The sequence below is a fragment of the Caretta caretta genome, chromosome 3 (genome assembly GCF_965140235.1).
Source record: "Caretta caretta isolate rCarCar2 chromosome 3, rCarCar1.hap1, whole genome shotgun sequence".
Lineage (NCBI taxonomy): Eukaryota > Metazoa > Chordata > Testudines > Cheloniidae > Caretta > Caretta caretta.
The window spans coordinates 110,396,083-110,413,386 of NC_134208.1; the positions used below are offsets into that span (position 1 = coordinate 110,396,083).

Sequence of the window (17,304 nt, forward strand, 5' to 3'; positions counted from 1 at the left end):
AAATTTATTAGTCTCTAAGGTACCACAAGTACTCCTTTTCTTTTTGCGAATACAGACTAACACGGCTGCTACTCTGAAATCCGTTTAGGTATAGTTTATCCTGGGGAACATTTTATAGAATCATAGAATGTAGGGCTGGAAGAGACTTTGAGAGGTCATCTAGTCCAGCCTCCTGCACCGAGGGAGGATCAAGTGTACCCTAGACCATTGCTGACAGGTTTGTCTAACCTGTTTTTAAAAACCTCCATTGATGATTCTACAGCCTCCCTATTCCAGTGCTTAACTACCCTGATAGCTAGAAAGTTTTTCCTAATATCTAACCTAAATATTCCTTGCTGCAGATTAAACCCATTACTGCTTGTCCTACTTTATGTGGCAATGATGAACAACTGATCATAGTCCTTAACATATCTGAAGACTGTTATCAGATGATCCCTCATTCTTCTTTTCTCAAGACTTGCCATGCCCAGTTATTTGACGTTTCCTCCTTAGGTCATGGTTTCTAAACCGTCTCTCATTTTTGTTGCTGTCCTCTGGATTCTCTCCAATTTGTCCATATCTTTCTGAAAGTGTGGTACCTGGAATTGGACACAGTACTCCAGCTGAGGCCTTACCAGTGCTGAGTAGAGTAGGACAGTTACCTCCTGTGTCTTGCCTATGACAATCTTGTTAATTTCTCCCCCTCCCCCCCCCCCCCCCCCCAGAATGTTGTTAGACTTTTTTGCAATGGCATCACATTGGTGGCTCATATTCAATATGTGATCCACTATAACCCCCAGGTCCTTTTCAGCAGTATTACAGCTGTTCTCCATTTTGTAGTTGTGCATTTGATTTTTTTTTTCCTTTTTGATTGTAGTACTTGGCACTTGTCTTTATTTAATTGCATCTTGTTGATTTCAGACCAATTCTTCAATTTATTAAAATCATTTTGAATTTTAATCCTGTCCTCCAAAGTGCTTGCAACCCCGCTCACAGTGGTATCATCTACAAGTTTAACAAGCGTACTCTCCACTCCATTATCCAATTAATTAATAAAAAATATTGATTAGTACTGGACCCAGGACAGACTGCTGTGGGACTCTTCTACATACATCCTCCCAGTTTGACAGTGAACCATTGATAACTAGCAAGAAGTTATTGTGGTGAGCTACAATAAGCTCTACAAAGCATAGGGTTACCTGTATATAACATGGGTCATACCAATTTGATATTCAGTGGTAGTGTTGATTGTATAAAAACTCGTGTTTCAGTGCGTGCCAGATAGTTACGCTTTCCTTTAGTAGGTAGGACTGAATTTATGAACTGTCAAGGCAGTTAATCAGGCAGGGTATTCAACTTCAGGGGGTAAATTGGCTTCCATGACAACTATTTTGTTGAAGGTAATGGGAGCTTAATTAGGACATAGGGCAGAAGTTTTCATACAGTGGGGCACACTCCCTCTAGAGGGGCATGGTGACACCAGGCGGCTTGGGCTTCAGTCCAGTGTAGCGGGGCTCGGGCTTCAGCACAGCGGGGCTTGGGGAGAGAGCCAAGACCCACTGTTTGTCTGAGTTGGGGGGCAAAACCAAAAATTGTAACTCTAAAGGGGGCGGGGGGGAGAGGAGGCTCAGCTCAAAAAGTTTGAAAACCAGTTCTGTAGGGCCAGCCATGTGTAGGCCTGTTATCCTGTTCAAACTGCAAGAAACAAAAATTCTGTAACAGGTGCCAGGAGAAGGGACCTTCTATGAGAGATGGCATTTTACTCCAATGCCCCATTTATACTCTCCTCATTCCTCCTCAAATGGCAGCAATCAAGAAATATATTAGATAAAAATCTGCTATATTTCTGTTCAGAAAGGTAGTTTTTGCATTTGTTCAACCATTCAAGCTTTATGTAGTCCGACGTTATTGTGCAAAGGCCCGTTGCTCATGACTGCGCAGAACACCTTTCCCTGGCAGCGAGGCAAGTGAAAGAGCATTACTAAAGAGGGTAGTATGCCTTTTTGTCGAAGGAAGTGGATTCCTTTCCCCCACTTCAGAAGTTTCTTGGCTCAAACTATAGTGTGTCAAAGTGACTCAGACTCACAATTTATCAGACCACACCGTTTTATTAGCAAAGCTGCTCTGCTAATACATTTAGAAGTGAGCTCCCTGAGTGGGGCTTGTGTCTCTTAATTTATACAGTTTTTTGGAGAACAAGTTACAGAGAAGTTACAGACAAAAGAAGAAAAAGATTTTAGTCACCACCCTTCGAGATCCCTGAGACCAGTCATGTATCTTCCAATTACCTGCCACCCTTAACAATCTCCTTTAACAGCTGTTTTGGCATGCCCTCTCATATACAATGTATCCAGCATGTCCCCTTATACAATGTTATACTTATACAAGTGTGCAGGGATACTTTTGATAACTTCTTGTTTTTGTGGGGTTTTTTGTATTGGCTTTCCTAACACATTGCATGGATTGAAATGATTTTTGACCCAGTCTCTTTCAACTAATAATGGGATTTTAATTGCCTTGTGCCCCACTAATGCTAGCCTCTGTCACCTACTTGTCCCACAATAATCTTAATGCGTTTCGTTTCTTAAAAGGGGTAAACAGAACAACTTGGGTAATTATAGGTGTGTCACCTTGATGCTGATCCCAGGTAGAATAATGGAATGGCTGATTTGGGACTCAAAGGATTAAAGGAAGGTAATACTATTAATGGCAATCAACATGGATTATGGAAAAATACCTCTTGGCAAACGAACTGCATGTCCTTTTTTTTTTTTCCCCACATGAGATCACAAGTTTGGTTGATACAGGTAATAGCGTTGAAGTAACAGACTTTGACTTCTGTAAGGTGTTTGATGGTATCACACGACATTTTGATTAAGATACAAAATAAACATTGCACACATTGAATGGATTTAAAACTGGTTGATGTATTTCAAAATGTGACTGTAAATGGGGAATCACTGAGTGGGAGTGTTTCCAGTCAAGTTCCTCAGGGTTCTGTTCTTGGCCATAGGCTCTTTTATCAATGGCCTAGAAGAAACCATAAAATCCTTACTGATAAAGTTTGCAGATGACCCAAACGTTGTGGGAGGGGTAAATAATGAAGATGATCATAAACTCAGAGTGATCTGGGTCGCTTGATAAGCTTGGCACAAGCAAATAATCTGCATTTCAATACAGGCAAAGGTACAGTAGAACCTCAGTTACGAACACCTCAGCCATGGAGGTTGTTCATAACTGAACTAAACATTATGGTTGTTCTTTTGAAAGTTTACAACTGAATATTGACTTAATACAGCTTTGAAACTTTAATATGGAGAAGAAAAATGCTGCTTTTATCCATCTTAATTTAAATGAAACAAGCACAGAAACAGTTTCCTTACTTTGTTAAATCTTTTTTTAAACTTTCCCTTTATTTTTGTAGTAGTTTACGTTATAACACAGTAGTGTCCTATATATTCTTTTTTTCGTCTCTGCTGCTGCCCAGTTGCGTTCTTGCAATTCCAAATGACGTGTGGTTGACCAATCAGTTTGTAACTCTGAGGTTCTACTAGTGCAGATATTTAATGGTGAGGATAATTAAGTATTGGAACAACTTAACAAGTGTTGTGGTGAATGCTCCATCACTGGCAATTTTTAAATCAAGATGGGATGTTTTTCTAAAAGATATGGTCTTGTTCAGTCAGGAATTAATGGCCCTGTGGCCTGTGTATTATAGGATATCAGACTAGCCAATCACAGTGGTCCTGTTTGATCTTAAAATTTTGTGAATAATTACCTCTTGCAGGTTTAAGGAGGCTTTTAAGGCGCATAGTTTACACTGGTAAATTGTATGTTTACTTTTCTATCGTGTTGGATACTTTCTTGACGGTGTATTTGGAGGACAAAAGAAGAAAAAAAATCAACTGTGAGGTGGCCATGTGAAAATCCATCCATTTGAATGTAAACCATTTTAAGTTAGAAGTTGGACTTCCTTCTGTTGCTGGGTTTGGTGACAGGATCTGGATTACAGCATATTGAGCTAAAGGGTAGCTTGCATCGAAAGTTTGCTGGTTTGTTTCTTTTTCCAGTCTCACTGGTTCAGTGCATTGAGAGTCCTATCAGACTGGAGACGTGGTTCTCAAGATTGGTAAGGGTAATTGTATTGTTTTGTGTATATTTTAGACTGCCTATAGCAGAGCTGATTAGTACTTAAACATCTTGCAGGTTATTTCTTAGTAATATATCCTGTCTGGTCGAGTGGAAGGGTCCATTATTTCACTCCTTTTTTGAGAGGAATCCCAGAGAACTGTCATTTGGTGAATAAGAACTGGTGTCAGCCACACATGACAATGGAATGAAAATCTGGGATCTCAATAAGTAACATTTGTAGCTTAATAGAAAGAAGGAAAGATGATTTGCCAGTGAATGAGAGTAGTTCCGATTTTGTTTTAGTGGATAGGGATGAGGCCGGGGGGAGGGAACGCATTGTTCTATCATGCTTCTCTGGCTCACTGGGTCTTTTTTATTTGTGATATGGTCGGTGTACAGGGTTCTCTGATCTTGTAAAGTGCTACAGGAGTTCCCAGGTAAATGGGAATCAAAGGGCTTTTGGGAACCCAACAGCACAATATGTATGTTTTCTAGAAAATATCCCTGAAAACCTAAGAGGACTGGCAGGCCGGACTCCCCAGGTTCTGTTCCTGTATCTCATACTGACTGGCTGTATGACCTTGGGCAAATCTCTTAACCCAGTGATTTATCAACTTGGCCAATGGGAAAGTGATCATAATGCCAACTTCAGATGAGTAGTGATGCTTGCCTAAATGTTTATAGCATGCTTTGAGGTGTTCAGATGAAAGTTCTAAGGAAAACCAATCATTTATTATTGTTACTGTTGTGTTTGACATTTATGAAGTTTATTATTTTGAAGTAAAATCTTTAAATCCCATCTCTATCTTTATCTAGAGAAGTGTGACTCAAGTGGCAAAAAAAATAAAATTAATTTTGAGGCTTATCACAATTTTCTCTTAAAAAAAAAAAAGAAAACTCTTTACGGTTTTCTTTTCTAAATCTGTGGGTTAATTACTACTTTATAAAAGAATTTATTTTCCATTACCTTTTATGGAAATGACCCAATAAATATCCTGTTTGGCTTACATCTGTTCCTCTATTTTCAGAAATTTGAGGCAACCAAATATATCAAAACTATACCTATACTTAACAAGTTTAACAGACTCACTACAGTAGGTTGCAACTTACTTCATAAATCTTTCTTAACAGCCTAGTATAAATTCCATTTATTTTAAATAACCCTAGTTAATTTGTCGTCTGCTGAAATAAATTGGAATGGTGGCTACGGTGCCTGTGTTGTATGGTATTTAGTTAACCCTCTTTGTAGGCATGTCTAAGCATCATTAATTTATTTAAATACAATTAAATATTTTTATTTTACACTCCCCTCAATTTTTTCATCCATTGGAGTCTATTTTTGTTTGTGTATGAAAAGTTAGTGCCCTGACTTTAGCACAAATGTGATTATAAAGTTCACACGTGACTGGAGGGGGGAAGGGGAGATGTCGTTGGTGGCATAGGGTTATGATGATAGGGTCCAATCGTGTGAAGTACTCAGCACCTCTTGTGAGTTCCCTCAACGCTCAATAAAATCACCACTCAGGAGAGGCCAACCACTTTGCAGGATTAGGCTGTTACTAAAGAGTTCAGCGGAGGGATACAAATAGTTGCATGGCTTTTAGTATTACACTAACATTTTACCTCTGTACCATTATGCTAAACATTATCCATGCTAACCTATACTGGAGCAGGTTTAACCTGCATGACATCTTTTTTTACTTCTGAATTATCTGTAGTGTACATAACAACTTCACCTTCTTTCCTTTTATCTTACTGAAATACCCCTGTCAACAGAATATCTTCACAGGTGAGAAGAATGTTTTTTTTTTTTGTTTGAAATGTTCCCTAATATTTGCTGCATGACGTTTTCTTGCAAAACCTTTTTTGTCTCTGAGGCACACAGAAAATAATTAAGTTCTAGACAGACTGTAGGTTGTTTTATCACTGGTATTCTGATCTGATTTGTAATGATTAAATGTCAGTTGTGTGATAGTGTTTCTCCTTGGATATTTAACACACATTACTATTCAGGAAAGTTTTCTCTAGTCTTTCATGCTAAATTAAAGTTCTTTACCATCAACAGTTCTCCCACATACATCAAGATTTGCAACAATAAATATAAATTATAAATTGACAATTGGGACACTTTTAAAAATAGCGAGCCTTGTTTGGACCCTTTCTAGTTTGAGTATAATCTCTTCAGAACTAAACTAGTGAGTTTTATGCCAAGAGTGATCGGTGTGGTCCAAGAATTTGAATCTCTCCTATCATTGCATTCCAACTGGGATAGTAGACTAATTTTCCTAATTAATTGCTTGCTTTTAATTCAGAACTCAAAGTTGGTCAGTTTTATCTTTAATCCCAGCATTGTGAACAAAATGTGTGGTGATTTGCTGCTTAAGACTCTCAATCCTAGTTGTAAAATCTTGAAATGAACCTATACATGTTGGCTTCTATGGTAAGCTAAATGGAAGAAGGATGTAGCTTCCTCTTCGCATACAGTAGTCTAGTACTGCTTGCCATGCTCCTGAAACTTAGTTATTGCTTAAATGTGGTGTTCAAGTTGTTTGACTCCCATTGTTGTGCATTTAGCCTTGTGCCTTTCTCGGCCGTCCTCTCTCAAGCAGGAAATTTCACCTCTGCTATGGAATACCAAAATGTGTCCTTCCACCTTGTATCAATTCTGTTTTACAAGTCAGCAGTTACAGCCTTTACAAAATTTACTTTTTAAAAAAAATACAAGATGTAGTAAAGATGGTAAGAGAATATTGCAGAATAATTGGAGATGGGTGGATTCCCATGTCCTTTTTCCCCCTTGAAATGTTGAACAGCCTCTTGAGTGCCTGGATCATTTGGTTGTTCATGATATTGTCCACTGGATTTGTAATAATTTTTGTTGCCATAACTGATCGTAAGATGTCCAGGTGAAAAACTGATAGTTGAGATACATCTGGACAGCTACAAATTATAGTCCTCATTTGCCTGCCTGGCCTTCCTCCACCCCTTAAAACTGCTATATTTTTCTCAGCTCTTAATCAACATCCATTGGATGTCTTCTCATTCTGGTACACAGATGGCCTTTATGTGGGAGTTACTTGGTGAAATTTTATGGCTTGTGTTATGCAGGAGATTAGACTAGGTGATTATAATCATCACTTCTGATCTTAAAACTGGTGAGTCACCTCCATGAATGCAAGTGAGCCAAATAATTCCTAGGTTAGAGAGATTAAAAAGGGAAAATGGGAGCACATGAATATGTGGAAATCAATTATAACATTAATGTAACCTCCATCTGAAATGCAAATACCTACTGTCTGTTATGCAAATCTAGTTCATAGTTATCTTTTCCATATCTCTATAGCCAGTTAATTGGCCCAGTCTCACTTCAGCACTGAGAGGGTCAGGTGACTTGCTCAAGATCACACAGGAAATCTGTGATCAACAACTTTATCCCAGCTCTCCCAAATCTTAGTCTAGTGCCCTAACCACTGGACCTTCCTTCTACTCTAACCTTCATCTGTGTCTCCTGTTTGCTCTCTCTGCTCCTCTTTGTACCCATTTAATGATCAGTAATCGTAATGCAGGATTTTAGCACCAGGCCCTATATGAGTCAACAGAACAACCCTGGATTCCTAACCATAACCTTTGAGACTGCCACCTACAGTAGGTACTTTGTAGGTGTTATGACACTGTGCCTGGCATTTTTAGTTCTGCATTGTCATTATGTAAAAACAGTGCAGTAACTGACTGATATGTGTAGGTGTCTGAAAAGGGCCTATTGTCTGATGTCTCAGTATCATTGATGTGTCTGTGAGCCTTCACTCTCAAGTTTCTTTTTAAATTTCATTTTTATGTGTAGAGACTGGCAACATGGCATGTCAGAATATTTTAGCTGGGAGGTATGGAAACAGCTATTTTAGTATCTCTTTAGCAGCTGGGACACCAGTTTCCAGGTAAGCTTTGTATTTTGTCAAGCAAATACTGTTAGCTCAGAGACTTGCAGCATACTCTCATGAGAGTGTCAGGGTCCTCGATTCCTCCTCTTCGGTGTTTTGTTTCTGATGTCATCTATTCCAAGAAATAGTTAAGTGAGGTGTAATTTTTTTTAAAGAGGCTGTATCTTGTATTCCTTTGTCTTGCCTACGCTGGGGTTTTACCACTATTACGGTCATTGATGTAGCTGTGTTGGTGCAAGCCCCAATGCAGACAGGCACCATCGTTACTTGCGCTGGTGGAGTTATTACCCTACCTTTTTAGTTTTGCCTTACTTCAGTAGTAGGGTAGCAGCCGTGTTAGTCTGTATCCGCAAAAAGAAAAGGAGTACGTGTGGCACCTTAGAGACGAATAAATTTATTTGGGCATAAGCTTTTGTGAGCTACAGCTCACTTCATCGGATGCATGCCGTGGAAAATACAGTGTGGAGATTTTAGATACACAGAGAACATGAAACCATGGGTGTTACCATATACACTGTAACGAGAGTGATGGTAACACCCATGGTTTCATGTTCTCTGTGTATCTAAAATCTCCACACTGTATTTTCCACGGCATGCATCCGATGAAGTGAGCGTTAGCTCACGAAAGCTTATGCTCAAATAAATTTATTCGTCTCTAAGGTGCCACAAGTACTCCTTTTCTTTTTTCGGTAGTAGAGTGAACCAGTGTAAGTACATTAGTGGCTAGCCACTGATAACTGGATTTTGGGGCAAATTCCCAATATAGACAGGGCCTTATGGAGAGATAAGGGGCCAGACACAGGTCCCATTGAAGTCAATAACCAAAGTTTGTCTTCATTGTGAGGTGGGATTTGGCCCATGATGATATTAAAGAACCATAGTTCTGGCTGACCTTTTAAAAATTTAAATGATTGTCAATCCACCATTACTTCCTCCTTTCCTATCAGCCTCCTTCCGTCATGCCCCAACCATTTTTCTGTACCCTAACCTGCACTGACCACCTCAAAGTGTTGGGGGTTAGTGTTCGTCCTCAACTGATTCTTGGCTTCTCTAATGATACTGCCAACAAGGATGCCAATTTTGGCATGTAGATACTTGTACATTAGGACCTGGGCTGAGACCCCCAGCTCTTTTCACATGGACAACCAAAGCGTCGGAAAGTGGTAAGACTTGTGGTCATTATTGACCTGGGCGAAATGCAGACTTGCAATATGGAGGTGAAAGGTTACTCCTCCCAGATTCCTGTTTAATGTCGGTCATATATGAGAAGGGAGGGGATCTGCTTAACAATCTTAAGTTTATCTTTTTAAACAGTGACAGTCATTAAGATAATTATTTAGTAATTATATTATGGTAATGCTAGAGGCCCTGATCGGCATCAGGGTTGCTTGTGCTAGCCACTGTATGAAATCCTACTGTACTGACAGCATTTTTATTTTGACTTTTTTGTATTACTCCATTAATTGGAAGTAAACACTTAAGTGGTTTCGGTTTTGTAAATAATACATACACAGATTTTATGATGACATATGTGAGTAAATCTCTATTTTTAAGTATACTTAATACATTACAAATGCTAACTGCTTTTCCCGCCCAGAAAAACTGAGCACTTTTCCCCTTTCTTCTGTAAACTCATACTGGTGTGATGTGAGGAGATATTTATGATAAATACAGTGTACCTACCCCAAGGCTAGACAAATAGGCATTTCTAATTTTGTTACATTCCTAGTACCATAATTGAAAACCCAGAGGCTAATTCCTTATTTTATTTCTAAATTCCTTCTTTGTAGAAAATTAGAAGCTTAAACAAAGGGTGCAAGGCAAATTTAAGGCTGACTTAGATGAACGTTGACCCTCGTTCACTCTTGCTGGACTGGTTGACACAAAAGGCAGTGGGACCGTTTGATCTGGCCCATAAAACCTCACCAGTGCCCTTTTCATGACAAAAATGTGCTCTTCCAACTATCCCTGAACAAATCTTTTGTCTTAAATAAATAAAAAATCCGGTATAGTTCAAGTGTAATGTAAATGGTAAAAGTAGGAGGCTGGCTTTAAAGGTGAATACTAGAAGCAGAGGTTAAGTGAAGGGCAAAGCACAACTCAGTGCGGTCCCCTCCTATATGTATATCAGTATGAATAGTGTTTTCAGGAACAAAAAGGAGGCATAAACTGAAAACTAGAACAGAACTGGAGTATGAAAAGGTCCTGATCAACTGAAAGGATAATGTTTGCGGTGGAGGAATATGCAAAGCTGCCAGTGTGTTCTGTAGGTGTTTAAACTTCAGAATGAAGCTCTGGCATTTGATCTTAAGAGCCATTTGTTATGAGTGCAGTCCAGTGACACAAACATACTCCTGTTACACAACATGGTACAAGAGACACCAACCAACCTGCTAGAAAATCCTTTTTTCTTTTCTCTTTGTTGTGAGAGTTTGAAAATGTCTTTTGCTATTGTTAATGGCAGGGGTTTTCAACCTTTTTCTTTCTGAGGTGCGCCCCCCCCCCCCCAAATGTTATAAACAATCAAGGGCCCAGCAGGGGATGGGGGCCAGGGAGGGAGAGGAGGTGGTGTGTGGGTGGAACTGCTCCTCTCTGGGTAAGGCACTGCAGTTTGCGGGGGGAGGGGGGGAGGGAGTGTCAGCTCTCTGTATGTCCCCTGGAGTGTCGGGGCTCTAGGATTCAGCCCTGCAACTCCCCGCAGGGCTATAAGCGGGAGTGCTGTGGCTCAGGACTCTGGGTTTCAGCCATGGGGCCCTGTGGCCCCCCTAAAGGGCTGGGGGGGCTGCGGACCCTCCGTTGAGAGCTTCTGGGTGATGTCATCCCTTGGGAAGAGGGATCAGCAACTAACTGTTCAAAGGAAAGGTCATTAAATGACTGAGGGCAGGGCTAAAAAGTAAGAAACTAACCGAGGGAATGGTTTCTGTAATAATTGAGTGAGTTATGTGCCAGATTCTGTACTGTCATTATGCAACCCCATTGACTTTGGGGTTGCGCATGTGTAACTGAGAACATAATTTTGGTTCATAATGTTTACTTATTTCTGTCTTTTTTTGAGAGAGAATTTTATTGGCCTATGCCTGAAAAATCTAAAGTTAATGTCATGCACATGAAGGTGTGTGTATATTGTATCATATGCTTCACTGAATGGTAATATTTTATTTGGTCAAACATAGACAGTTTGTCGTCTGTCATAATGTCAGTCTCTGGAAGTTACCTTTACAGACAGGTAGCACATAAAATTAATTGGGCATTGTGTGTGTTGCTCTAGTTAATAGTACATCAGCCTTTCAGATCTGAAATTCTCTTCCTGGGGATTTATAAATGAACGGTAGACATGACCTCTCATTAACTATAATCACTAATTACTAAAATGCTAATTTCAGAGCTTTATAAATCAAATATAAAAGTGTGGCCTGGAGGGGAAAGTAACATCCACAGGTTCTGAAAGTGAGCAGGATGCTTTGGAGAAACGTAAAGTAAATGTGACTTTTTGTGTTGCAAGAATGCTTAGTTGTTAAATTGATGGGGTCACATAAATTCTTTGATGTAGGGTAGGTAGAAAATTCCTAAAACAGAGGATTGGAGTGAGTGTGTGTATTTTTGTCACTTTGTCAGAAGCTGAAAAAATAAGGGGTTCCCATTTAAAGTGAAATGAAATAGTCTGCTAGTCCAGTTGCTTGCATTGACAGATGCTTGTGTTGCCCACACAATCCTTGCCCCCAAATACCGCAGTGATGAATGTGGTATAAATGCCTAGATAGTACTTCAGCCCTTGGGTCTGAAAACTGGGGGGAGGGAGGGAGGAAACCTATAGAGCAAAGCTTTTCTGGGGTAGCACTAACTGTAAACTCCTGGTGGGGTGTCAGAGTGTGTGCATGGGGTTGTGGTGGTGAAGGTCAGATGACAGTTTACTGCAAATGCTGTTTCATTTGTTTCTTAATCATTGTTGGTTTACATGATCATTGAGACTTTTATTTTTGCAAACATTAATAAACCTGCTTTATTATTTTTCAATGATAACCAAATTAAATTCACCTAAACCCTCAAATATTGGTTTAAATTACTGGTGTTGGTTCTCTCAAAGGCTTAGGAATGCAAAGAGACAAATCAAGCCCATGAAAAGATGTGTTCTACGTGCATATCGATGGGGTCTTGGTAGGGGATGGAGATTAGCGAATAATGCTCAGTATTTCAGTCTTCATCTCATCTATTATTTATCTATTTATTTTTGTGTTAAACACTGGGATGATAATCTGGGCACCCCTACAAGGCTTTCCATTCATATTAATCCCCAAAATTAATACGAAATGCTTAAACCCATACAGTCGCTATCAGTTCCGGCCCCCAAACTTAATTATGTCATACTAATAAATACCCTCGTCCAACCCTTATTCTGTCCTCTTAGCAAATGTCTGAAAAAATAGATAAGCTTTGTCAGTATGTCTGAGCCCTCGAGGATCATAGGGGAAAGGTGTTCGAGTCAAGGGACCCTGGTGAAGAATGCCAGGCTGGCAGCTCCCTCTTCTCTGTAATGTCCTGGGAGTGCCATTTCAAATGGCTGTATTAACCAGAACTGTTGCAGTGTGGCATGGGGAGGGGTTGGTGTTTTAAGTAATTGGGTCCCCAAACATTTAAGGCTTTAATGGATCAAAACCAACACCTTCAACTCCATTCAGATGCTGATAGTCAGCCAGTGCAGTTTTTGCATCATCATGGTTCTGTGTCCAGTGTGAGACTGTTATATTTAAAAGGCTGCTATGCTTTGGATGAATTTAATCTTCTGAATAGGCTCAACGTGTAGCTCAAAGTAATGTGTTTAGTCTGAACTTGTGGTGACAAAGACATAGATAAGTGTAAAAAGTCTGAATCTGAAACACAAGGTGACTCTAAGGACAAGGCAGATGGTAAAAAAGTACTCTGACATATCTTTAACATATCTTTAACCTGATTTCAACCTAGTCATCCTGTGGTAGTTTTAAATCTCATAATATCCCTAAATTGCAAACTTGTTTCATAACTAATGAAGGATGATGTAATTTTTACAAATTCTTCTGGTTTATTTTCTCCTACCCAACAACCTTATTTCTGTCTTGTCTGGATTAAGTTTTAGCTGCTAGTCCTCACCCACAACGAGGGCCCTGTGCAAATCACGTGGGTTTTTTTTTTTTTTTAAGAAAAATCCACAACAGTAAAGGATTGAATTTCATGGAGTTTGCGTGGAATGAATGTTACAAATACATTTAATCAATTTCAAGGAAGAAAATATGTACAAGATCGTGGTTTGGGGCACTTTCATGATTTCCATAGGTTCCTGTCCATGTCTTATCCAATAGATATTGGATCATTTGTTCCACTGCATTTGTTCCAGATGGTATCGTCTACTTATTGCAGGCAAAAAGAAAAGGAGTACTAGTGGCACCTTAAAGACTAACCAATTTATTTGAGCATAAGCTTTCGTGAGCTACAGCTCACTTCAACGGATGTTGCAGACAGTATACCACCAGCTTCATATGCATGTTGAACAGGAAGTGGACAGAGTAGAATCATGCTGTCCTCTATTCTGAGGGGTTCTTGGGCTGGGTGTACAATAGTTCATAATGACCACCTGGGTCCTTCCATATTAAAAGGAGTGAACCACTTCAGAGGTCCATCTGCTTTCATTTAAGGCCTGAAACCTTGTCAATACAATAGCACCTCCATGATCAGCTATATCGAAAGCAACTGACAGAGTTAAAAATCAGTGTGGGTGAATTGCCTATTCGATTGCCAAGAGGGGATCATCCAATATCACCCACACAGGTTCTAATCCAGGCCTAGGGTTAAGGAAGTCTGAATACTGTGAATATTGCCATAGCCTTCTCTATTAGCATTTCCCCAAACTAGGAGATCAATGAGATTAGCAGCACCAAGAGTTTAATAATAGAGTAAGGGCCTCACCAATGCCTCCTTGGTAACACGCTATCAGGTATCAAGGTGCTGACAGGCTCCACCAGCAAAGAGCCCACTGTCTCACTTGGTGGTTAGCAGCCAGGAGGGATGTGAATCATAGAATATCAGGGTTGGAAGGGACCTCAGGAGGTCATCTAGTCCAACCCCCTGCTCAAAGCAGGACCGATCCTCAATTAAATGATCCCAGCCAGGGCTTTGTCAAGCCTGACCTTAAAAACTTCTAAGGAAGGAGATTCCACCACCTCCCTAGGTAACGCGTTCCAGCGTTTCACCACCCTCCTAGTGAAAAAGTTTTTCCTAATATCCAACCTAAATCTCCCCCACTGCAACTTGAGACCATTACTCCTTGTCCTGTCATCTGCTACCACTGAGAACAGTCTAGATCTATCCTCTTTGGAACCTCCTTTCAGGTAGTTGAATGTTAAATGCATATGTAGAGGCCCAGAGTGCCCCCACCACTTCCAGAAATAAACTGTCACTGGTTGTAACTTGAACACAATAGATTCCACAGTTGCTGTCTTGCAGTCATGACATTGCCCTCTACCCTGGATGCAGGAGGTTTGGTCTGAATCTGAGCAATTCTATCTGCAAAGTAGCCAGCAAGTTCTTCACAGTGAGGCTGGAATTGTTTATTTTGAAATGCTATCTCTGACACCCCAAGATTGAGGTATTCTTATTTGAGGAATTTAAAGAATAAATGTTCACTCATTCTTTCCCCCTCCCCTCTTTTCTCTCTAGATGAACACAATGATGTACAGAAGAAGACCTTTACAAAATGGATAAATGCTCGCTTTTCCAAGGTAGAAATAATTTTCAAAAATTCCAATAGAAATCAAATAAATTTCAGTTCTAGATGCCATGTTTTGTTTCAGGGCTTTTAGCATTTACTAAATGTACTTGGCTCAAAATTTTGAAGAACTGTCTCTGAAAAACATAGTAAAATGTATAATGGCAGAATATATGTTTTAAGTAAAATATTGGTAATGTCTCCTTCTCTCTCCCCCCCTCCCCCTCAACTAAACACACTGTATCCCCTCAAAAGTATTGCACCAATATACTCTTGTTAGTTTGTGAGAGACAATTATATACATACAGGTTTTAAGAACTACAGTTTTCTGCGTGGCAGTGTCTGTTCGGTTCATAGTTTAACTCTGCATACAATATCCTGAGTGCATTAGTGTGGATTATAAAAACTAGTCTCCACTATATTGATGCTGAGTCATTTCTACTCATACAAAATAGTCAGTGAACTTCCACTCGTCCACAAGGTGCTTCCAGTTTGAGTCTTGGTTATGAATTGGTGGATAATTGTTCACTCATTTTTGCACACTCCTTTGCTTTCACACTCTAACTTTCCTGTGACTTAAAACGTATTGAGGACATTGCTTCTTATTTTGGGATGGGAAAGGAAGTTGTAACATCTCACAGGGAAGAAAAGTAGCTATTTTAAACCTTGCTTTATGCCACTCTGCTGATTATGGACAAGGTTCCATCTTCAATAAACACAATGGCCATGGGATTATTGCCTAGTTAATAGCATGAAAAGAGGAATCCAGGTTGGCCTCAGGTAAAGAACATCTTTTTCTTGGCCAGAAAGGCTACTGAAAATAGGACTACTAGTGTGGAAAGGTACATGCATGTGAAGTCCAGTGTTTGAAGATGAGTACGAGGAGACAAATTTAAAAACCTTTGTGACAATGTTGTGGGAAATGATAATATCATAGACTTCTCAAAGCTGTAGCTTGGTCTGCAGAATGTAGAGGTTTGATTACCCTCCCCTCGACTCTCCAAATTACAGTATATCATTTAAATGCAAGGTTGGTATGATTTTATTCATTTTGGTCTGAAGGTTCATTTTGGCTGATAGCTGAGATTCTTAGCTTTTAGCCAAGATAATCTTGGCCAGTGTTTTAGTTTGGGGAGAAGAGTGTGTAAGTTGAACATGCCGGACACCACCTTCTCAATGCTGCTTAATGAACAAAGGGAAAAAGCAAAAACAAGATGAGAAAAATTTGAAGCATGGTGATATTTTTCTCCCTATTTTGGGCCCCAATCAGTATGTAAACAGAAAAATTGACAATGTTATTTCATTAGCATATCACAATTCAAGTGAAAGGACAAGTGTTTTCTATTTATTCAATCTCAAGGTATAATTTTTGATGTGACATGGGCAAATGTAACTTAAAATGTCAAGCAATGAAATTAAGGGCTGGTATGTGTGTGTGTGTATATATATGTATATAATATAATATATATATAAAATAAATAAAAAGAAATGGCACTTCACGTGACACACATTCTACCTGTGGGATTCTCTTTCACAGGAAGTAGTCTAATACTATGGCTGGATTTAGAAAAATCTGGGCAATTTCATGACCCATTAATAACACATGAAGTTATGCAAGCTAAGTTAATGGTTAGAAGATTTGTACTCTAGGGCATAAAGTGATCACCTGTATGATGCACTTCTAATTTTTTTTTCACGTTCAGCTCAAGCACTGGGTATGGCTACTTTGCACAGGCAGGGCACTAGCTTAGGAAGACTAATGCACTTGGATACTGTGGTGATGAACATGATAAAAGGTGTAGGTAGAAAGATAATATATTAGCCTAGCTTATATTTTTAAGAACCTAAGGAAATGAGACAGGAATACTTAGTAGTTGAAAGCAGTCTCATCAAAATATTGTATTTATGAAATCATTTTGGCTGCTTAAAATGTAATTTCTGTAAATCACAGTTGGATTAATTGGGACATCTCTCACGATAGAGAAATGTGAAGATGAGAGAAATTGGGTAGGTTTATGTAGTTTGTCACAGAAAATATAAATGGATATAAAACTGAGAAATTGCTTAAAGAATTTCTAACTTCAGGCTCTAGGAACTTGAACATTAATTGTACTGTAAGTACCCTTCATTTGAATGTATAAATGAGTGGAAAATAGTTTATGCTGTACTTGCTGTATAAAACAATTTAATGTACAGAGAAATAGAAAATATTGCCATTTCATAGCCACTTCAGTTTCATGCACTTTATAAATTGCTTGAACTTTAATTAAACCAATTGGAAGTAGTTTAAAAAACTTCTGTACAGTATAGAACAATGTTGTTGTTTTGTCTCGTCCATCACTCCAAGAATTACACTGGCAGTTTAATTACACCCCAATTGCACATCAATTTTTTTATAAAACAGAGTTAGTTTAAAATACTTTAAGTGGTAAAGAAGGAAGTTAATTTACTCTGCTAAGCCTCAAACTACTGAAAGCTGTAGTATACCCAGCTTCATATGACTTCAGCAAGTCTATGAAG

General features: G+C 39.2%; 1 protein-coding gene across 2 annotated transcripts in view; it reads left to right on the plus strand.

Moving 5' to 3' along the window:
* The window catches only part of UTRN (utrophin), a 577,632-nt gene that overhangs the window by 96,206 nt on the left and 464,122 nt on the right, over window positions 1-17,304 (plus strand). For both annotated transcript variants that reach the window (XM_048844328.2, XM_048844327.2), the window contains one exon: window positions 14,736-14,797. In XM_048844328.2, coding sequence (XP_048700285.2) covers window positions 14,736-14,797 — 62 coding nt within the window. The remainder of the gene's footprint in view (window positions 1-14,735; window positions 14,798-17,304) is intronic.